This window comes from Andrographis paniculata, unplaced genomic scaffold, assembly GCF_009805555.1.
Source record: "Andrographis paniculata isolate CXL003 unplaced genomic scaffold, ASM980555v1 Contig34END, whole genome shotgun sequence".
Taxonomy (NCBI): domain Eukaryota; kingdom Viridiplantae; phylum Streptophyta; class Magnoliopsida; order Lamiales; family Acanthaceae; genus Andrographis; species Andrographis paniculata.
The window spans coordinates 2,857,334-2,880,983 of NW_026137567.1; the positions used below are offsets into that span (position 1 = coordinate 2,857,334).

Sequence of the window (23,650 nt, forward strand, 5' to 3'; positions counted from 1 at the left end):
CGGTATCGATCGATATTTTCGGTACGGTACGGTATGCCATGGCATGGTGGCTGCTACTCTGTTTGTCGTCGGATGCCACTAGATTTCAGTCGTTGACATCTTATTTTATTCAGTCGCCATTGCGAAGAAGAAGGAAGCTAAGAACCACACAGCATACAGTCAAGGCCTAGGCTGAAAAGCAAAACATAGGGTGCAGAAGTTGTGGTGCTAGGGCTGGTTTCGCAGTTATAATGTGATATATTGGAACTTCAATGCTTCACGGTACGATAATACAGAAAGTTCATGACATTTGCATGATCTTGGCTGATTGTATTTTTATACGAGGAGATAATGTTTTTTAATCTCATTAATGTTATATGCATTTGTATTTTTATATTAGGAGATAATGTCTTTCAATCTCATTAATGTTATATGCATTTTAAAATCCCAAGTTCATACCATATCATTTTAGTCAAATAAATTTGTAAGTGAATATGCAAAAATAAATGCAGTGAAAATAAATATTTGTAAACGAATATGCTAAAATGATAAATATATATATATATATATACAATGAATTGAAAAGAAAATATATAATTTAAATGTGTGTGTGTTTTTTTAATGCAAATTTATCAAATTTTACTATTTAAATTATATTTTTTTTTTAATTTTACAAAATATTTGATCAAATATTACTTTAATATGAAACTAAAATCAAATTTTATGAAATCAAACTTGTTATTATAAAAATATGAACGGATCAAAAGTTTTATTAACGAAATCGAGTAAAAACAAAAGTATTGAACTAGTTTTTTGTTAGGCTCAACTCCTAACTAACTTGAACCGTAAATCGACACACAAAAAACACCTAACTAGCAACTACACACTTAAAACCTGATATATGCGATATTAGACAAATCTTTTGCTATTTTTTGGACGGTTTTTGGATGCGAATTTTGTATATATGCTCCTAATGATGTGTTTTTGAACTCTCTACTAGGCGTTGAGGAGTTGGTAAATTTTGGGAATATTGGAGAGAAAAGCAGAACGCAGGAAGTCCACGAAGCAGGAAAAAAATAAAATTGCAAAAGGGTCCTCCGGGGTTAATTAGCAATTTTAGAATTGTTTGGTTTAAAGTGCAAAGGGATCTTCGGATGGACTACCACGATCTCACCTACAACCCATTTTCTGAAGGAGAAAAGAAGCGAAAGAAGAACACTACGTACGGGAACTTTGGAGAGCAACGCAGAAGAACTTCCGGGCACCCTTTTTCTTCATTTCTAAAATTGGTTTGTTGTCAATTTTTAAACTTGAAGGCATGATGAACTCTTTGATTTATTTTATATTTTTAATTGCTATGGATTGCGAGTAGTTTCATTTCTAGTGTAGGTATGAATTGATTTTCGGGATTGAAATTGTGAGACTTGGTTTCGATTAAAATTGGTGTTCATCGATGTTGAGTATTTTTAATTCTTATAATTGATGAGTTTAGAAATCTTGAATTGATTATTACGTACGTATCAATTTAGGATTTCATAGCTATATTGGGGATTGACATACGTAATTGTGTAATTTTCCAATTGGCGTAGCAACCTAGAGAAGAACATTCTAGGGAAGAATTAAGATCAATTTTAGACAAATCCTCGTAGGAGCTTGAAATTGAATTGGACCTTTCTAATTTTTACTGTTGTCGAGTTAGAAAACTGCAATCGTACCTAGGATTCTTTCCCGATTAGAGAAATAGCTAACGGTCGTACCTTAGCTATCGAAAAAGTAAGGAAAAGTTGGTTGTGAACGCGTGTAGATTAACTTTAACCAATTTATCCAACTAATCGATGAATTTGACTTTTAGTCGATGATCAAATTTCGTATCCCGAATGAAAAATTCATGCCTATGCTAGAGTCTAATCATCTTTGGTAATCTGCCGTGCATTTTATTTTATCTTATTTAGTTGAGTAAATTTATTTTCTCTTATTTTAGTGTGATAAATTCACCCCCCATTATATATATAGTATAATTTTAAATAACCGAATATTCAATATTATTATTGTTCCCTGCGGAGACGACCCTACTCACCGAACTACTACATTTTGCAAGTTTTTTTTTTGTGGTGTAGGAACTGATACTTTATTTTGCAACGTTGACGAGGCTAGTAAAACCGGCCCAAAATTTACATGACTCACACAAATCGAACCCCCTTAAAAACATATAAGGCGAACAGAACAAATACAAACACCTAAAGGTTGAACGAGCCATTTGCTGCTACGAACAACAAAACAAGGGGTAAAAATGCACCACAAGAACTCTACAAATTATAGGAGAAAAGACGCCGCCGAAAACCGCCGGAAAAAATCGCCGGAGAAGATGAACAGAGAGGTCGAGAGAGAGGCTAGAGAATGGATGAGTTAGAGAGAGTGTACGAGAGGATAATAAGACTGCCCTCTCCCTCCTCTCTTTATATAGGTAGGTTTAAAAGGAATCGGCGGCCAAGATTAAAGACCTAGAATGGATGGTCCAGATCGCATCTAGCAAAGGGGCGCAGATCCTAAGCGGGTAAGGGGTGCAGGTCAGATAAATGGGTATGGGTCGCAGCCAAGAGTGTTTAAGCGGTTTAGGCTAAGCGGGTCACGGGCACAGGTCGGCTGGTGTGGGTCACAGCCAGGGCCAATGTTTAAGTGGGTTGCATAATTAGATGTGTGTGTCTTATTTTGGGGTGACTTTAATTGGATCAAAAAATCCAACAAAACTCAACACACCCTATGTCATATAGAGTTATGCTATTTTAAATTTAGTTTAAGAACTCATGAACAATTCAATCATTTATTATCTCACAATGTAAAACCCCAAAATAAAGTTCCTAAAACCTCTCTCTCTTTCACATCAATAAATTTATTATTTTACTTAATACAAATTTTATACAATATAAATTTAAAATACATATTTTATATATTATAAAAATTTGCATTTAATAAAAAATTATAATATTGTATATTTATGTTTAAGTAATACAATATCTTAATTTTTTAATAAAATATAAATTTTATTTTGAAAATATAATTAATAAATCCGACAAGATGTATTTTTACACCTTAAATTCAAATCCTGATCACTCTTGAACGATGCAACATAATGGAATGCAAACTAAAAAATTTTGTTATATTCAAAGTGATGTTGTCTGCTTGAGATTCGAACAACGAACAAACAACAAAAGTGCAGTGTAGAGTGAATCGAAACAAACAGCACATCAGCGTTTGTTGACCCAGTTTGGCCGTCAACCGGCCTACATCTGGGGGTACCAACACAGGACAATTCCACTATTAGTAAGGCAAGAACAAGATATAAAACTTCACACACAAACTCTACAAATCTCTAGCCACAAACACTCAACTAAAATGCATTGATTTCCCTACCGCATGCAAGTGCACCTTTCTTCGCAAAGGCAAATGTGCAAGGTCGCAACCTCTGTTGGCTTATGCTCCGAGATGGGATGAGGGTGTAGGCAGCTTCACTATTTCCTCCTTCAACTCTTCTTGTAATCCCCTTTGTACTAAACAAACACTCGGCAGTTTGTCGACACAGCAGACAACAACGATCCCTTCAGGATCTTATTTTTGGCTTCGAATCTCCAGCAACTTCGACCAGGTTCAAACCCAAGTTATAGATAAAATCCTTACAACGAAAATCCCTCAAATTAAAAGAGTATAATCTCCCTCGACAAGAAGTATGACTCAACTTATTATACCATGGGATTTCAGTTTTTTATAAGGAAAAAATAATAAGAAATTTTCTAAGTTTCTAGCTCTAAACTCATGAAACTCACTCCTAATTTCTCTCTCAATGAATTTCGAAAAGCTTGAAGAAAAATCAAACATAGAAAGTATGTATATATAGAATATACAACATTTCCTTTGGCCAATAAAAAATCGACACAACAATCTTTCAATGGGTCAAACAAATTTGGACATATTCAATGGCATGTATCTGACCATAAGGGACGAAATTTAACATGTCTATATCCTCATAAATATCCTAGGAAGAAATGATAGTCAAATAATACCTCTTTTGGTAAAGAGGGTGATAGACTTTTTATTCCTTCAAATTTGACCTCATTGTTGCATGCAAGCTCGTGGAACAAAATCCTTTTGTCTTTGTATGAAGTAGGACAGTGATCAATGTATAAGTTTTTTCAATGACCAGAACATTAGACCTTTAACCATGAACTCGAGCAGGTTGCAGTCTTGCAAACAGCTGATTGGTTGTTTGATCTGTCTACGGATCCCAAAGGGACCGAGTGTCCTTTTATTTTTCTTCAAATTCTTTTGACTTTTCAAATCAATGCTAGCACAATTTCTCTTGTATTTTTTGCCTCTGAAATATGCAGGATTTGAGTTGTTTTTTATTTTCCAAAAAGACTTTTTCTAACTCAGCAACATGGACATTTTAGCACCAGTTGATTGTCGAATCCCTGATTTATCAAACAAAATTTTATACCAACATAACTAAAGTATATTAATTATTTAATTTATTTTTAATATTTTTATTGTTAATTTTTAAAATAAAAAAGTAATTATACATAATATTATAATTCATATTAAATATAATATATAATAAAATTGAAAAATATATAATTTTTTCTCTCTACTCCGAGCGGTGGAGAGAGAAGGAAAATAACCATTCTCTTCTAATTCTGGCAAACACAATAGTTATTTAGATAAAAAGCTTTTAAAATATACGTGACTTACACGTGTCAAAGCTAAAATTCTAAGAGCAACAATAATGATAACAACCTAAAATAGCCTCCAATGTTTATTTGTCCAGTCAAAAATAGAATGATGAATTTTTAAACTTTATTTCATTAGTAATGATTCAAAATACAAAGTCAAAAAAATTGATAAAAATTGAGAAAAGAAAAACAAATTTAAAAATATCAATAACAGGAAAAAAAAAAAAAAAAAAGAATGGGAGAACAAAAAAGTATCCTGAGAGTAGCCCCTCTTGCGCCAGACAGCTTCAATCAAATTTTTATATTTCAGCCTGAAAATTTTATTTTTAAAATATAATTAAAAAAATTAAATAACATAAATAAAATTTAAATATTTTTTGCAAATATATTATTTTTATTTCACCCTAAACTTAAAATAAATAAATATAAAAAATAAGCCCTTGAAATACTAATCAAATTATTTAAATTTAATATATTTCTGCAAAATTTATAAAATAAAATAATAACATTTTAAAAATAATAATATGAATAAAATTAAATTTGAATTTTCTTATTTTTATATTATTCTTTACAAAATATCATATTACATATATATTTAACACAATAGATTTAAGTATTACACAAAGTAATATAAATATTAAATTTTATTTAAATATTATGTAATATTTTATTCATAAAATTATATTTAAATAGTATTTAATTGTAATATTTGAAAATATAAATAAATTATATTTTTATGATTAAATTAAAATAAAAAATAAATTTGAATGAAAAAAATATATTTTTAAATTATATAATAAAAAATAATTAATTAATTAAAATATAATTAATTTTGAGGGAAGAACGTTAATAAGTAATAGAAATATAATTTTTTAAAATATATAAAATTTAAATAATATTAATATTCACTTTCTCCTCATTTCTCTCTTCTTTTCGTCTGTCATAATTTAATTGATTAAAATAGAAAAATTTAGGAATAGAATATTTGACGGCGGATACAAGATGGAAAGCCTTCTAAAATTTTCAACTGCGTCTTGCTGTTAGAAGAGAGCGATTCTTATGTTTTATTTTATTTTATTTTTTAAAATTAAATATGTGCCACGTCATCATATTATGGTTCTTATACATGGGGGTAAAGAACTCCCATTGTTAAATGCTACAGCGAGAATCACTAACCCTTTGCCCTCTGCTCTGCTGCGCTCTTCCTCCTCCATACCATTTCCCATTCTTCCAAGCTATGCAATAATGGCCGCCTCTTCTCTTTCTAACTTAAACTTCTCCCTCTCCTCTAATCATTCTATCAATCCCACCCCAAAATCTGCCCGCCCCAGAACCCTAAACCCTTCCAAATTCCCCTCAATTCTTAATTATTCATCCTCATCCCAATCCCGTCCCACTCTCCCACCACAGCCCCTCAATAAACGCCCCTTTCACACCAAATCCCTAACCACCCTTCCGCTTTCTTCACCCCCTCAGGCGGGAATTCGCAAGTATTTTGTGGAAAAGATAGCAACTGTGCTGTTGGGGTCGCTTATTTTCGCGGGGACCTTGAAATCACGGCCCGTTTTGGCACAGCCCGTTGAGGAAAAGAGCGAGAGATATAAGGATGAGGAGACGAGTGAGGAGGAGGTGATGTGTGAGAAACTGTTGGAGCAAAATCCGACGGATGTGGGGGCGTTGAAAATGGCGGTGAATGTGAAGATCAAGAAGGGGAGAATCAAAGAGGCTTTGGGGTATGCAGAGAAGCTGATTGAGCAGCAGCCGAACGAAATGGAGTGGAGGCTCCTGCAGGCGCTTTGCTATGAGATGATGGGGCATTTGAGTAAGGCCAAGAGCTTGTTCAAGGATATACTTAAGCAGAAACCTCTCCTGCTCAGAGCTTTGCATGTCAGTATGGTTATGTTATTATATGTATATTGGATCACATAATGATGATATTTGGGAGCAAATATTCATTTTTCGAATATAAATATATAAATGTGACTAGTAGTGTATATGAATGGTAATTGATCATATGCCTATAAGCAATCTGGAAAGGGAAAATTATAGTAGTTGAAATTTTGTTATATGTTTTAATGTTGTATATTTTGCTATATAAATGCTGATGATTTTTCTTCAAGCAAATTTATTACTGTTCATGGATGTGCTAATTTGAGGGAAGGTTCTTTGTGCGGTGTTAAGTTCCTGTCCAGTCTCTAGTCCCATTCAAACAACATTTATTTATTGCATTGCATTCTCTTATGGGCATTCTTGTGTTCTCTCTGCTGTTTAAATTGGTTAAAAATGTTGTTTTTGCAATGATGTGAACTCAGTTTTATTTTTTTGGTTGTGGAAAATTTATTCTTTTAGCACACTGAGATGAGCCAGTTTCATGTTAGCAGTTTAATTTAATTGTAGACCTATGGTTCTTGAAGTTGTGAAGATGAATCGCAAAATGTTCCACGAGAATGATCCATTAAACCTCTGATTGTGTGTAATTTTGACATTTTCGCCATTAATTATTACAACTCAGAAAATTGTAGTTTTGGAATTACCAAATGTTGCCCCCTTATTGCTACTAAGTATTACTCTAGGAATGTAAAATTTTCATTATAAAAGAAATGAGCACTCCTTGTAGGACTAAACCTTGCAGACGCGAGTGTACTTTAGTGGATTTGCTTATGTTTTGTCCCATAAGTCTATGCCTTCTGCACTTTTGTGGTATGGGTGGTATTAATTGCTTCACGCAGGTTTTGAAATTTTCCCGAATTATTGATTTTTATTTGTTTCTTCTATTTGCAGGGTCTGGCAATGGTGATGCACAAGAAGCATGAAGGCCCAGCTGTTTTCGAGATGTTAGAAAGGGCATCCGATCTTGCTCGCCAGCAAAAGAAAGTAAATAAAGAACGGAACATACGGATTTTAATAGCACAGATGCATCTAATAAAGGTGAAGTGACTTTAGCAGCCCTGAAAAGAATTTCATTCAGTGAAGAAACAACTTATAATTTTTTTTGTCCTATAAAAGTTCATAATCGATTTATAGAAACAAAAGGTTCAAGGCTAGAAAAATGGTCACATCTCTTGAAATTTTATAAATTTTAATACATGTATACAGGGAGATTTGGAGTCAGCCTTGGAGAAGTTTCAAGCACTTATTGATGAGAATCCAAGGGATTTTCGCCCATATCTCTGCCAGGTTAGCTGAATTTTATTATTCCTTACATTTTTTGTTTTTCACTTTTACGAGAAATCTCTTGCAAGGATGGGTTTGTGAACAAAAGCGCTTCTAACTGTTTAGAAACCAAATATATTTCCGGATGCTATTGATACACTAATTTGGGGTGCAAAAGTTCAAAATTTACCTAACCTTTTTGGCTTTCAAATTTTGATTTTTCCTTCAGGGGATCATATACAGCATGCTTGACAAGAAAAGGGATGCTGATGCGAGCTTTGAAATATACCAGAGTCTTGTTCCCAAAGAGTTTCCGCAGAGAGACTTCCTGGATGACGTCGTCTTGTCTGCAAAAAAGGAACCGAAGCAAAAGCTACGAAAAGCACTGCAAAGCTAGGCATGTCTTTTTACCCATAAAAATATTTAGGATGCAGTTAATAGCTTTGAATGATTGGCTGGCTCATGAGTGCAGTGATGCATGCAGTATTTTGTTCTAGCAGAATTTTCAACTCCTTTTTAGGTATTAGAATCAGAAAAATGATGCATTCATTCTTGGAATAACTTTATTAGTTCTATGAATATTCTTCACTTTGATCTTTCTGTGTCTTACTCTTAAAGAAGTTCACAATTAAAAGGTAAAACTAGAGTTACAAGTTGTTGTTATCTTAGGTGTTTGAAATCAAAGACAATTTCATGAATACTTAAATCATGAAAGATATTGGGAAGATTTTTGTGAGCATATATTATAATGTGGCTTATGTTGGCGAATAGAGGGGATAAATATTTGGGAACAAATGAAATGATGGAAGGAAAAATTGTGGATGACCGAGGAAAATAAGGTGTGTTAGTCCATTCCTAAAAATTATGTCGAATGAAATTAGCATACAAGTGTGAAGCTGCCCTTCATTTTTTAAAAATATGTAGACTTGAATTTTGGAGCCTGAACTTAGAGCAACAACAATGGTGTCGATTTCTATGGCTTCTTTCTCAGGCAACAAAAAATGAACATGGAATAGTGTAAAAATGGAGGCCAATTTCTTGACAGAGCTTTGACAAAGCCTGATGTAGCAGAGGTACCATCGAAGCCCCAATTTTTTTCCTCGGCTACTTTATCCCACCAAAAATATACTTATCCACTACTACTCCCTACCCTTCTTACCATCAGAAATGATCTTGTTCTTAAGGGCAGGATTCCAAAGACCAATCTCTGTCAAATCTTGTAACAAATGTTTGTTTACCACAGCAATCTCACTGTTGAATATTATATCAATGTAAAAAATCAGAGCAATAAACAGACAGACAGACAGACTTGTCCATAAATAAACCAAGAATTTGTAGATAACCAATGCCTTAGAACTCCGCGGTCGTAGTAGATATTGGATGCATAAGGTTCAAAGGACTCATTGTTCCCAAGAATCTTACTAGTTGAAACGGTTGGCGAGGGTACTACAACAAGTGAATTCCTCACTCCTTTTTCAACTATCATGGCGCGAAGAACATCTCAGTCCCATCTATGAGAAGGCTTCACTTCCCACATATCCGGCTGAAGGATATTCCGAAAGATTCAAAGCCAATTGTTAGACAACATAAAAGTGTAATGTCATTTCCCCTTCTACATATCTTCAGAAATTTGTTTTGAGTCGAATTATTTGTTCATTCTTGTACAGCGTTTTTTGAGCATTTCAAACATCGTAAACAAAACAAATCATATACCGTTGAAATTTGAAAAAAAATAAAAAAATAAAAAGCAGGAGAATTTACCTTGCTAACAGTACAACCAGCATATGATTCGTAAGGGCCTTCTTTCTCTGCTAGTTCACACGACGCCTTTAGTGCATGATAGTATATGGTTTCAAATAAGAGTAGACAACATGAAAAACACAAGAAGTCAATTTTCAGCCATCATAGGACACAATTCTAACCAAAGCAGATCCAAATGCATGTCATGTATCAGTTTCAATTTAAAAAAAAAAAAACCATAAATATATCAAAATAGAAGAGAACTAGCCACACACGATCATGACACCGATATTAGACATTAAACCTCTTATTTCCGAAAAGAAATGAAACCGATCATAAAAACAACTGATCAGACTTACTGAAGCATAATCAGCAAGGCTAGCCATCGTAGCAGCGGCAGTGTCGGCAGCCAATTCGTCAAGCTGGCTGGTTGTGACTCTCTTGTAGACACCTGCACAGACTTTCTGCGAGACCAAAACCGGATCGCAATGCTCAGTGTTTAATCCATAACTCAGCTTCTTTAGCCTGGCAGTAATTTTGTCAAAGTGAACGGCTTCTTTTTCTCTCATCTCTCTTCCCCACTAACATTTTGTCGAGTAGGTAACAAGCAAGGCAAGATGGATTGCTTATGCTATCCTTCTCCTATGTCTATCCCGCCAATCATACCTCACCTCATAATGCAATCTCGGATGGTCGGACACTAGCTTATCCACAGAAGTTGGCCTAGCACCGGTCTAAGAATGCAACGTCCACGTTGCACCCAAGGATCATCAACTGCTAGGCCCGTCATCAATCAACACGCTTAACTTTAGAGTTCTTTCAATAAAACTTTCAAAAAGGAATGTGACATGAATATTTTATTTAATTCATGTAATAGTTTGATCTGAAATACATTGATTTCTTTTTTGAAAAGCCACCGTATAAATGATCAAGAACATCTTTTTCTACTTTTTATAAATGTGATATAATCCTCAACAATCTATGTGAATGTGACATATTCTTTTTCTACTTTTTATAAATATGCATATTATTAATATGATTAATCTATTCTATCTATTTAAAATTTTATCATCTTTCACGACTTATATTCGACTATGGGGATATCACATCATCTGCAAGCCACTCACTCATGCGCACTAGGGAAGTTTCTTTAGGAGTCATCTATCCTTAAAAAATTACTTTAGGATAAATACACTAACTTTAGAATTCTTTCGGTAGGATTTTCAAAATGACCATGCATGAGAAACACGGCCGTATTTGAAAAACAAGAGAGTGCATGAGGAAAGACACGCTCGTGTATCCTCCCGTGTTCTTAAATTACGGTTGTGTTCCTCGCAAGTTTGGATTTTTTTTAAAAAAGAAACTGATTAAGGTGAACACGGGAGACAAAACGCCCAAAATCTCCTGTGTTCGGCAACGGCGACTGCTCCGGCAGCTCTAGGGTTTCCGGTGGTGTTGGTGCCGATTTCAAATCTAAGAAAAAGGTTTATTTTTGTCTTTGTTTTTAAATTTTTTCTCGATTTACTTTTATTTGTTATATATTTGAGATTGTGTTATAGATTTGGATTTAAAAAATATCTAATTTTATTATTTTTTTTAATATTAAATTAGGTTTTGTTGGATATTTTTAACAGTGTATATAATATTTTGTCTTTTTGTTGCATTTAGGTCTTTTTTGGACAATGTAGAAGTGACACTATGATAGGACGGGAAGGTAATAATATCATCTGACACACACACGGATGTTTTGCTTGGTGAAGGATATGATGAGTCCGAACGAGTTCAAGGTATGTAGCTTTTCAATTATTTTTTTGTATATCTACTCGATGTGAACCTACTTTTATAATAGTACATTTTTTTATTAAATATAACATGGTAAGTTTGGCGTTTATTTTTTACACATAAATTTTTTAATATTAATATTAAAATGAGTTATAGTAAAAAGGACAAAAATGTTCTTATTAGTATTGTATAATATAAAAGTAATGACATTTGTGTAATATAGTGTAAGTTGGAAAGGTATTTATTGTGTTAGGTAGACAGTATAATTACTAAATTAGGAAAGGGTAACTTTGTTTTGGAACGGACAAAAATGAAAAATAACAACCTTTCAATGGGACGGAGGGAGTATTAGTTTATTACTCCCTCCGTCCCGCATAATATGTCCTTATTTTCTATTTTCGTCCGTCCCACATAACTTGTCCATTCTATTTTTGGAAAAATAACCGTCCCACGTAACTTGTCCTTTCTATTTTTGGAAAAATAATTATACACTTTAATCACATTTTAAATTTTAAATTTTATAATTTTTTTAAATTTTAATTAAACTATTTAGTTATCTTAATCTTAATCTATAATTATTTTTATTAAATAATAATTATTTTTATTAATACACTTCTTAATTATCTACTAATTATATTTTACTTAAATTCTCATATCTAAATATGTGGAACAGAGGGAGTATTTGTATTTAATGTACTGATGTACTTATAAATATATAATGATCAAATTATTCAAAATATAACAATGATGCAATTAATTTGTGTTTATTTGAACTCAAACATGACCATGTTTGATAATAAATACAATCATGTTTGATTAATTTTGTTACCGACATCATTGTTTGATAATAAACATGCCGTGTTTGTTTCAAACAATACGGCCATGTTCTTACTACTAAGATATTTTGAGTTCTTTATCTTAAAATACGGGCGTATTTTTTTTAATATGATTGTGTTTGAACACATTCACGGAAACGGACGTGATTTAGGTTCAACACGGAGTGTTTGGACAAAGTGAATGAAAAATATGATATATATTTAAATACAATTATATATATACCCATATACCCACACACTCGCGCACCAGACGATAATGTCCTCTCAAGCGAGAGATGTTTTACTATTTAATCAACAAGAATTTGACCAACCGTGTTTTATGTAAGATAACTGTATTCGATCCGACTACGATTGAAATTACAACTGTGTGAGACGAAAAATATTTATTTTTTTTTACGAGGCTAGTTATAATAATTATTTTTTTAATAAAACCTAAAATTTGTAAAATGAATTTGATTAAGACTATTAATAAGTTTTGCTCTCTCTCTCTCTATATTTTGCTTACTTTGTCAAGATTGGAGTGTGTTTTTTTTTGTTTGTTTTTGGTCTAACTACCATGTAGGCCTGATATGTCACCAACCAAGCAAGTCCCGCTACCACACCACCAACATCACATCACGTGCCGCCGAATATATATATATACGCATATATTTGATTATATTTCCCTTCTCGCCTTCAAAGTCCACCAATCTTACTCCGCGCTTCATCCACCACCATTTTCGGGTAAGCTTTCTCACTTCCGTTCCACCATTTGTTCTGAGTTTCTGCTTTTGGAATCGCTCCTACCCTTATTTGCACCGAATTAATCTGATTTGATAATCTGTTGAACGGATTCGTCTGACTTTTGTTTTGTTTTGTTTTTAATTGAAAAGCGTATTTTATTTGATATCCGTTTGCATTTTTTCAGGGCTTTATTTTTGCTTGTCCGATCCTGGCATGCATGGCATGTTATTCGGTGCTTTGCTCCTTTTAAATTTAAATTTAACATGTCGATTCACGGCGTCTTCATTGAAGATTTAGAGAATTATTGATTTTTTTACCAAGTTTGAGTATCGCTAACTTACCTATTCAGGAGTTGACCTTTAATTCTATATGAAGAAATCTGGACTACTAGGGTTTATGTTGATATCTGAAAATGTTAGCTCGGACTTTGTCTGCGGTCGTCTTTTCGATGCTATTAAGTTGTCTTTTTTTTTTTTTGATCGATGCTTGAAATGCAGTAAGAATTATTTGGAAGAGAATTTGAGTGTCACAGAATGGGGGTCAAAGGCTTCCAAGGTCTCCAGTTTCCCACATTGATAATCCCTGAAAAAAATGGAAGAGAAGCTAGCAGTCCTGTATTGTTTCTTCAGATGAATGAGAGATGGAAGCATCGAATGGCATCTTCTTGTCATCTGCTTAATAGAAGGGGAAGATACAGCAGGCCTTTGGTGTTGAAGGTTTCATCGTCATCTGATTTTAGTCCAGGTAGTTAGTTAATGAAGTCAAATGCAGTTTGTTATTTTATATTGAAAGCCTATGGGTGAACAATTGTTTCTTTTGGTAAGAATGTTTTGCTGGTTTTGCTTTCTCTGTTAAGTTTGGTCCCTTTCAGTAGTTTTAGAATGACAATTTTTTCTCCTATGTTGTATTTACTGCTAATTGGAGCTTGGAATCATTCCAGAAAATGTTAGAAATTGTCTTTATGATTGAATTATTTCTCAAAACCATTTTTGGAATCTATTCAGTATCCTCAATTCTTGAAAATGATTATATCGTTGTAGTTTATGATTGCCTAGCCATACAATGGAAATCTGTCAGTAAACTTTTATTAGCAAGTCAGCACATTTGGATTGGGAAACATGATTTTCTTCCGTCCTTTCTGTTGCTGCTCCAACAATGGATAATAGTAGTAACTTCAATTGCAATACATGGCATTAAATAAAGATTTAACTAGTTATTTAGTGATTAAATGTTTTGCATGTTGTTGTCTGCTGAATAACTGTGGTTGCCAATTGTGTGTGGTTTCTTCTCATCAACCTGTGTGGTGTCTCTCTCTATCAGTTCATCTAAGTTTTCATTGGTTTGGTGCAATGTCAACTCATTCACATTTCATGAATACAACGTTGTTCCCTCATTACATTGTTCATACTTCATTAGCATGCCAGTTTCAGTTAAGCAGTGTTGTTGTAGACTTTTACTTTCTATTAACCTTTAACAAAGAGGTTTTTAAATAAGCTTAAAAGAAATTTATTGGAATTAAAGTTCTGTTTTCTATAATTCTTTAGCTTCTGTGCTGGATCCTGGAAATTCAACCACATCATTGGATGAATCTAAGACCTTAAAAGTAAGTTCTTACAACAAGATTTCTCAGTTATATATAGTGTCAATATCTTGCGTAATCTGTATGCATAAAAGTGAGCTTCGGAATTGATTCTCTGAAGTAATTGAACATTTCAAATCAGTTTCTTGCTCAATGTGGATGTGCTTGCAGAATAAAGCGGAAGATGTTGGACAGCATTTAAATGGAAAATGTATTTATCTTGTTGGTGGGTAAACAACAGTTTGTTAATGGGTATATCAGTCGGTTGGGCCGTTAATAATATTTTTCACTCTCTTCATTTGTTGAAGGAATGATGGGATCTGGAAAAACAACGGTGGGTAAAGTTTTGGCAGAAGCTCTGGGATATTCATTTTGTGACTGGTTAGTCATTATTATTTCTACTATATCTTGCCAGTGAGTATAGAACGATAGATGATTTGTTTTTTGAAAATTAACTTCTAAAATGCTGCATACCTTGCTTAATATGTTGCATAGATTTTCTATTTAGAAGCTAAAGCTGAATTTTCATTTATTCATGTAACTTTAACATCCATACTGTGCAAATGATACACTCACCTTCGCCATATGTCATGTTCATAAATGAATGCTATGCTCCTTATAAAACTTCCAGTGATACATTGATAGAAGAGGCTGTTGGTGGAAGCAGCGTGGCTGAAATATTCAAGCTACATGGTGAGAACTTCTTTAGAGATAATGAGGTTAGTTCATTTGGATTGAATGAGCTATTTCCAATCCCAACCCTTAACATGAAAGATGTAATATCTCTCTTTCCTTTCTTTGTGTTTCCCCACAAATTTCCTTTTCTTACACTTGAAAACTTCCCTTTCTACGCTCCTCTTCCCATTTCCGGTGATAATGTCTTAAAAAATAAATGACCACATCCTCATCTCCTTTACATGTTGCAAAAAATTACTGCTAGTTTATATTCAATTTGTTGTTGCTGAAAAGATCCTCTGGCACCGAAAATATTGTCATGTGCTAACACTGGCTAACCACATGATAATTTTTAAAACTAAATATTAACGTGAATTTAATTTTTGAAATGACAAACTGTTATAGTTTGCCGGCGTTCTGTTTAATCCAAAACTAGATTACGCAGAAGTACCACTTAGATTCCTGATTTGGCTATTATTCATTTGATTTTTCTAATTGGAGAATTCCATCATTTGCTTTAATTTGAAATACAAATTCAATATTACCCTGTTCCATATATTATGTTATTTTATCCTATTTGGATGTCTCAAAATTCATGCCACTTTTCATTTTTAACATGAGTTTTAATGTTTTATCCTTATATATACAATTTTTCCTTATTCAGAACAACATTCCAAACAAAGGGGTAAGGGAAAAATAGACACATTATTATTTAAATTATACCACAAAAAACAAGCAAATGAATTGAGACGGAGATAGTACTGTTTAGTGGATTTTCCTTTTGTCACAAAACTGCTCCTTGTTCTAGTAGACGTGAATATATTTTCTTCAGATTCTGCTCAATGTAGTTTTTGAACTGAAAGTTGCCTATTTGATATTTTGTTATCATTGATAAGCATTTGTAATTTAGGGATCAAATATGCTGAGGCTGAAATTTAGCATACTTCTTTTCTTCTTTTGAAATGTACTAGTTCCTTTTCTTCTTATTGTAAAAAAAAAGAAAAAAAGAAAAACCCGAAGGAATGCACACATTTTTCTAGGTTTATGATAAATGGCTTGTTTTTCACTTTTTTTAATTTTTCCCTTTTCAGACTGAAGTGATACAAAAGTTGTCTTTGATGCATCAATTAATCATTTCGACAGGTGGTGGTGCAGTGGTTCGACCAATCAATTGGTAACAAAATGCAAAAATTTCTATGAACCCTACCAACTCCTCAATCTGTTCAGAGGTTATTTAACTATCTATTTACTGTTTTTCAACAAGTTAGGAAACACATGCGAAAGGGCATTAGTGTTTGGCTTGATGTATCTTTGGAACTATTGGCACAAAGAATCACAGCAGTTGGAACTGATTCTCGGCCCCTGTTGCAGCATGGATCCGGAGATCCTTATTCAAAAGTAGGCCATCGAGATTTTAAGTTTGCAAGAACTCTCTTGGAAGATCCAATTTGCACTCTAATATACACCAAGCTGTTTATATCTTGATTTTGCTTCCACTGTTTACAATGTTATCTGTTGTGGTTTGATCAGACCCTGAAGCTGCTATCCAGCCTATTCGAAAAAAGGGGTGGAGCATACGCTAGTGCCGACGTGCGTGTTTCTCTTGAAAGTATGTTCTATTAATACCACTGCCAGTGCCATTAACATGTTATGTTGCAGGATATGTTCTGACAAATTAAACTCGGTTTTTATGATAGATATTGCAGCCAAGCTTGGATCCACAGATGTATGCGAACTCACGCCGACTTTAATTGCAATTGAGGTTTGATTCCATTTCTTTTGTACTCCTCGTGAGCATTTCGATCTGATCTACTTTTGCCTTGATGTATCCTGCTTACATTTACATATCGGCTAGGTGCTTCAACAAGTTGCAAATTATTTGAAGAAACAGGGAGGATGATAACAATTATTCCATTACAGTGTTTCACTTGGTTGGTAAGTTTTGATCCTTCAGTTCTCTAATCCGGCCTGATTTAGAGTAATAACTATACTCTATAACATGGCTCTTCTTCCATCTCTATCTGCGTGTAATAATTAAGATTTTGCATGCTCTCTTTGTAGTCTGATCACTGTTTGATTAAAGAGTGTGTTTGCTTTGGGTTTGATATTGATTTTATTTATTTTTTATTTTATTTGAATTTAGTTTATATAGTATTTTGATTTGATGTTCTGCAAAAAGATAGTGTAATTTTATGGAAACCATACAAGATGAATGGTTAGATTTTGGTTTGAATATGATTGCTTTATGTGTGTGCAATAATGTAAGGATGAAATAGATAGATGAAGATGTTTCTTTTGCTGTGTTATTTGAAAAACAATTCATTTAACCATGTTATTTTAAGTTTTTGAAGTTTAAATTCTTATATAAGTGACACTTCTAACTTACCAAGAAGAGGTATATGTTCATCCATCAAATTTTAAAAAACAATTTTATTTTAAAGAATTAATTCACATGTAAAGCTGTTAAAATGAGTTAAACATGGTGTATTGGCAATCCACTCGAATTAAATGAATGTTGGGTACTTTTAGGGCGTGTTTGTTTGGAGGTTTGGATTTTGAGTTTGAGATTTGAATAGTAAAAATTATGAATTTAAATAGTTTGTATTATGTGATTATAAATAAGGGTTGATGTAATATTTTGAATGTAAAATTATTATTATTTTTTTTTGTATAATATAAAAAATAAAAAGGAAATGTTTGGTTTGATGTTTTTTTAGGGAAAAAATTGGATGAATAGTAGGATTTTTCCAAAATCCTTCAAACAAATCCTATCTTATTTTATTTTATTGATTAAAGTCCTATATAATAATTAGAGTAGGCAAAATTTAATCCGACACGAAATAATTGGGTTTGGATCAAAGATTTCAACCCGTATACAACTTGAACCAGACACGACAACCTGATTATAATATATTAATATTGATTAATATATTTATTATATACGTAAAATAATCATAATTTAATAATTTTTTCATAAATTAATTTAAACTAAGTTCAATTTTAAACAATTCAACATAATTCACGCTCAAACCAATAAAAATTAATATAACACGACAAAAAATAATTTAATTTGAATCAAGAATTTTGACTTAATTATGTATATGAGTCAACACGAACCCGACACGATAATAAACGGGTAATTTAACTCGTTGAAAGTATTCAATCCGACACGAATCGATCCATTGCCAGCTCTAATAATAATACACTAAGGTGCGTTGCTACACAGGATTAGAGTGGATAATTAGGATAGGATTAGATTATCCGTCCCAATTTCATGTTTACTCTAATTCTAACTATAGATCCGATATTATAGTAGTATTTTGTAGGATTAATACTACAATTTCTTCCCCTAATATTATATAATCTCACTTAATAATTTCGAAATTTTCTAACTTTTAAACATTTAAACTGTAAGGTAATTTAATCAAGTAAAATAAATATGATAATAATTAATTTTGTGATGATATGATCTAATTCAATAATCCCATCTAGAAGTGAGCTATTTTCATTCCAGTCAAATCTGATGGTTACATTATATGAACATCTATATAATATACAACTATTTAAAATACAAAAGGCCCTGTATACATAATATATCTAACAGTATTATAATCCTTATGGATGATTTTGATTGGTGGGGTGTTGAAGCCAAAGACCTAAACATATAATATAATCTAGAAAGTGAACAAAATTCAACATCAACAATTAACCTTTTGGACTCATTCATTAGAGCAAATGGAGTTTTATTCCTTAGATAACATTCACATCAATATATAGATAGGCCAATTTCAGACAAACAATAGATGCACAACACTTGTATAAGAATATTATTCATACAAGGATCTTCATCCTCCAAACACAACATATACTAATTTTTGTTGTCAAGGCACTGCTCAATCTGGTGTTGCCAATTTTACACCTGTTTTCGCCCAAACTTCCATTAGAGGAGGCGGTCGAATCCAATATGATGTAGAAGGTGTGTTGCACAACCACCTCACTAATACCGAACCTCCAGCCATTAGATTTTATCTGCCAAAGAAAAACTTAAAGTATAAAATCGAATAATAAACATAACTGTCCACACCGAAAAAAAAAAAAAAAAAAAAAAAAAAAACTTTGATGAGCTCCATTACAGCTGTTCGAAGCTCTACTGGTGCTTTGCTAACTCACATATTGCAGAAACTAGTAATGATCATTTACACACTTCATGGTATCTTAACATCAATAAGCAAAGTTCGATATAATCTTTTATTAGCACAACATCTGGACCTTGCCGTAACATGTTAAACAATAATCTTGCTATTTCTTTAGCAAATAAATACACACAAGCAAACCAGGTTGTCAATTCTCTGAATCGAGTCTTCTTGGCTATAAATCATTTTAGATGCCATAACATGGAATTTAGCTATTTTGATATTTCAAAACGACTACTCAAGGGAATGAATGTGCAGTTAAGACAATAGGATATTACATGATCCCATTTCATTATTTATCCATACTTTAAAATCCAATAATGCACATTAAACTGCAAACAAAGTTCCATAAATTAACCAATCACTTCTACCATTCGAAGTAAAATGCCAAGAAAGCATAACAAGAAGGTTATAAAAAAGCATGCATTCAATTCAAAACAAAGGATAATGGTGGATAAATTATATTGAAATTAATATCATTCAAAGTGAATAATAATAAGCCATACCTCCTACCAACCAACAGAACCACAACTACACAAACAACATCAAAATTGAACTGCCAAGCAATGTGAAATCGAAGCCCCTTTCGGGGCCACAAAGATCACATCCATCTTCAAAATAGTACCACTCAACCCTCCATCAATATCCCTCTTCACATCAATCTCTGCACACATTATATCAACCTCCTTCCCATTCCCATTCCCGTTCCCTTTCCCTTCCCACACCACACACAACTTCCCTTCCAAATTCACCATTGTCGAACTACACAAGAATTTCGGCAACCCTTTTTCCACTCCTCTCAACTCCTTCCACACATCCTCCTCCACATCGTAGCCCCGAATCTTCCCTAAATAATCGTAACAATACAATACATTGTCTACCACAGTCGCCCGGCCCCTCCAACCCAAGTCCAACCTCTTAGGTACATTCCCCCACTCTCCACCCCCTACATCATACACAACCCCTCCTCTATCCGCCATTGCATAAAACCTACTTCCAATCATTGCACTGGCGTGCATCCACTTATCCCTCAGCTCAATTTCACTAGGAACTGCAGACCACAGCCCTGTAGAAGGATCAAAAACCTCTGCCCAATTTATTGATCTCGACCAATTATCCACATTACATCCACCTATCACATATATTTTCCCATCCCATGCCCCTGCAGCAGAGAATTCTCGAGCTACCCTCATTCTCGGCCCCTTTTCCCATCTATTAAACCTACAATCGAAAATCCAAAGACTGTTAGATGGAATATCGTTTATCGACCCACCAATTACGTATACTCCCGGCCCTAGGGTTAGAACGGAGGACCCTACTAAGTGCTGGGGCATGGATGGGAGGGGAATTAAGGTACGTTTCGCTGTTGGAGGATTCTGCTCGGAGTACCAATGGAATGAAGAATCTATGCGCAGAATCAGGTAGAGTGAAGACTGCGTCGTCCGGAGGCGGGATCGTGTACGGAATAGCTCGACGGAGTTTACGGCGGATCGCCATGATTTGGAAACCAGCGACAGGACGGGGTAGTGGAAACGCGGCACTCTTGCGAGGACTTGCAGCGATATATCGTCCGGGAGGTTCGAAATGAGTGGCTGAAGACACGACGGATCTGAGCCGCCGGCGGTTGTTGGGTCGGCCATTATTGGGATTTGAGATCGAGGGTGTGGACGAGAATGAGATTGCTGCGCTGACTATAATGGCATGTTTAGTTTTAGTCCTTATAAATGATAATATTTGCAACTTGCTGCAATTGCAAATTTATCTTTCATTCTACCAGGGCTGCGAAAAACATTATTCCTCTTATTAATAAAAATACGTTGGTGTGTTTGTTTACCGGGTTTTGATTGTTATAAAACTTTTTTTTTTTCAAAAAGTTATTAAATTAAAATTTTATTTCATTATTTAATATATTATGCTTAAATTTAATACATTCAAAATATGTTAGTATATACATATTTTAATGTTTATATTTCATCAATACATTTACTCCGTCTCATTAAAAGAGTGACGTCTATTTTTTTTAGGATAGATTTTCTAATATTATTATTATATTGTATTGTAATAAAAAAAATATTATTTGTATAATATCATATTAAATTAATAGTATAATTATTAAATTAGAAAATAAAAATAAAATTTTTTTTGAATAGGACGGGGAAAGTATATTACAACATTAAATAATTATATCAATTTAAAATTTACTATTTAAAACAGGTTATTTAATATATGGTCTGTTTATTTAGAGATAAACATGGAGGGGAATATTATGAATGAAAATGAGATTCTAGAGATTGTGATATAATAATAATTTATATATTATGTATTTGAGATCAGTCCTCAACGAATTTTACTTTTATATTTATTTCAATTTTAGAAAAAAACAAAGATGAAATGCCAAAGGAGTGTAGGTTTACGGTTTTGATTTTTTGTTAAAAAAAATAAAAGCGTGTTTGGCAATTGGCTGGTTTGACTAGTTGATTCGATTAACTGTTTTTATTAAAATGTTTGGTAAAACAACTGTTTGATATTAGCTGTTTACACGTAAAATGACAATTGAAGATATTTCTATTTTATTATTGTTTCTAATATATTCAATTATGTTTTTTTTAGTTTAAAATATTTAAAAATTTTTGTTATTTGAAAATTATAAAAGTGTTATAAAAGTATTTATTTTTATTAAAGTTAAATTTAAAAAATAATATATTTTTATTAAAATATATAAATAGTTTTTTATATTGAAAATGATGTAAAATATAAAATAATAAATTTTTCGTGCATATATTTATTATGTTAGTTATCTATTAGTTCATTATATTTATAATTTTTAATAAATTTAATTTATTTTTAGTATAAAATTTAATTTTAATAAAAAAATAAATTATTAATATTTATATTTTTTATTTTCTGTTGATTTTAATAAATTTATATATTTTACAATTAAAATAATTTTTATATAAAAATTAATTATTTTAAATTTATAAAAGTAAAACTATAATATAATAAAATATTCTAATATAATTAATAAATAATCAAAATATATTTATTTGTGTAAAATTTATAATAAATTTTAAAGGGCATATAAGAAATAAAAAAATTTTTACAGAAAAAATTATTTCAAAACGTTGGGTAAGTTAGCTTTTCAGAAATTAGCTTTTTGGGTCCAAAAAATTATTCCAAAAAGCTAATTTACCAAACATCTAAATTAGCTTTTTTACTGGTCAAACAGCTAAAAGCTATTAAAAAAGCTATTTGCCAAACACCCCTTAAATCTTTAGTTATATATATTATATTTTATAATTATTTCATTTGATCTGTACAGATTTTGGTGTCAATTCCTGAAGCATTCAAATCTCATATTGTATGATTTTTTTTTTTTTTTTCAGATTTGTTTCATCATTTTTATATGATTTTTTTTTTTTTCAGATTTGTTTCATCATTTTTATATAATTTTTTTATCTTACTATTTTGGGGAAGATATATAATCACCTTATTTATTTTTATATTTTTTTATAGTATATAAATAATTGTAAAATATATAAATTTATTAAAATTAATATAAAATAGAAAATATAAATATTAATAATTTATTTTTAGTATAAAATTTATATAGTATAAAATTTATACTAAAAATAAATTAAATAAATTAAATTTATTGAAAATTATAAATATAATTAACTAATTGATAACTAACATAATAAATATATACACAAAAAATTTATTATTTTATATTTTACATTATTTTAAATAGAAAAAACTATTTATATATTTTAATAAAAATATAATAAAAATAAATACTTTTATAACACTTTTATAATTTTCAATAACTAATAACAAAAAAATTTAAACATTTTAAACTCAAAAAAACATAATTGAATATATTAGAAATAAAAATAAAATAGAAATATCCTCAATTGTCATTTTACGTATAAACAGCTAATATCAAACAGTTGTTTTACCAAATATTTTAATAAAAACAGCTAATCGAATCAGCTAGTCAAACCAACTAATTGAATCAGCTAACAGCTATCAGCTAATTGAATCAGCTAACAGCTAACAACTATAAGTTAGTTGTCAAACACGACCTAAATATTATATTGATGATACCGTATATATTTAAACATATTAATTTTTTTAATTGATATATAATGTTGTATTAATGTTTTTTATTGTTAATATTTATAATATTGAATTCTACAATTTAAATTTTACCTTAAAGTTGTATTTTTATGTCCATGAAAAAATAAAATATTTTATTTTAATTGTTTA

At 31.8% G+C, this 23,650-nt stretch overlaps 3 protein-coding genes across 3 annotated transcripts; 2 read left to right on the forward strand and 1 right to left on the reverse strand.

Moving 5' to 3' along the window:
• The first annotated feature begins 5,860 nt into the window (after positions 1-5,860).
• Positions 5,861-8,450, forward strand: LOC127248924 (protein SLOW GREEN 1, chloroplastic). The gene is made up of 4 exons (XM_051271495.1): positions 5,861-6,590; positions 7,485-7,631; positions 7,800-7,880; positions 8,086-8,450. The coding sequence occupies exons 1-4, from the start codon at positions 5,949-5,951 to the stop codon at positions 8,251-8,253; spliced, it is 1,038 nt and encodes a 345-aa protein (XP_051127452.1). The 5' UTR covers positions 5,861-5,948; the 3' UTR covers positions 8,254-8,450.
• Positions 8,451-12,888: 4,438 nt separating this feature from the next.
• LOC127248600 (shikimate kinase, chloroplastic-like) lies at positions 12,889-17,426 on the forward strand. Its single transcript, XM_051271034.1, has 13 exons — positions 12,889-12,937; positions 13,122-13,148; positions 13,435-13,492; positions 13,567-13,681; positions 14,482-14,540; positions 14,688-14,742; positions 14,825-14,897; positions 15,148-15,235; positions 16,283-16,365; positions 16,460-16,589; positions 16,722-16,800; positions 16,889-16,953; positions 17,047-17,426. The coding sequence occupies exons 4-13, from the start codon at positions 13,567-13,569 to the stop codon at positions 17,089-17,091; spliced, it is 792 nt and encodes a 263-aa protein (XP_051126991.1). The 5' UTR covers positions 12,889-12,937; positions 13,122-13,148; positions 13,435-13,492; the 3' UTR covers positions 17,092-17,426.
• Positions 17,427-18,917: 1,491 nt separating this feature from the next.
• LOC127248599 (F-box/kelch-repeat protein SKIP6-like) lies at positions 18,918-21,094 on the reverse strand. The gene is made up of 2 exons (XM_051271033.1): positions 19,891-21,094; positions 18,918-19,220 (listed from the first exon to the last, which is right to left on the reverse strand). The coding sequence occupies exon 1, from the start codon at positions 21,022-21,024 to the stop codon at positions 19,930-19,932; it is 1,095 nt and encodes a 364-aa protein (XP_051126990.1). The 5' UTR covers positions 21,025-21,094; the 3' UTR covers positions 18,918-19,220; positions 19,891-19,929.
• Between the last annotated feature and the right edge of the window lie 2,556 nt (positions 21,095-23,650).

Excerpts from the sequence above, each read along its gene's own strand:
- LOC127248600 (XM_051271034.1), top strand. The coding sequence starts at position 13,567 with ATGAATGAGAGATGGAAGCATCGAATGGCATCTTCTTGTCATCTGCTT. Across the intron at positions 16,590-16,721 it reads CCGGAGATCCTTATTCAAAA|ACCCTGAAGCTGCTATCCAG; the intron begins GTAGGCCATCGA and ends TGGTTTGATCAG. Across the intron at positions 16,801-16,888 it reads CGTGCGTGTTTCTCTTGAAA|ATATTGCAGCCAAGCTTGGA; the intron begins GTATGTTCTATT and ends TTTTTATGATAG.
- LOC127248599 (XM_051271033.1), bottom strand. The coding sequence starts at position 21,024 with ATGGCCGACCCAACAACCGCCGGCGGCTCAGATCCGTCGTGTCTTCAG.
- LOC127248924 (XM_051271495.1), top strand. The coding sequence starts at position 5,949 with ATGGCCGCCTCTTCTCTTTCTAACTTAAACTTCTCCCTCTCCTCTAAT. Across the intron at positions 6,591-7,484 it reads TCCTGCTCAGAGCTTTGCAT|GGTCTGGCAATGGTGATGCA; the intron begins GTCAGTATGGTT and ends TTCTATTTGCAG. Across the intron at positions 7,881-8,085 it reads TTCGCCCATATCTCTGCCAG|GGGATCATATACAGCATGCT; the intron begins GTTAGCTGAATT and ends TTTTTCCTTCAG.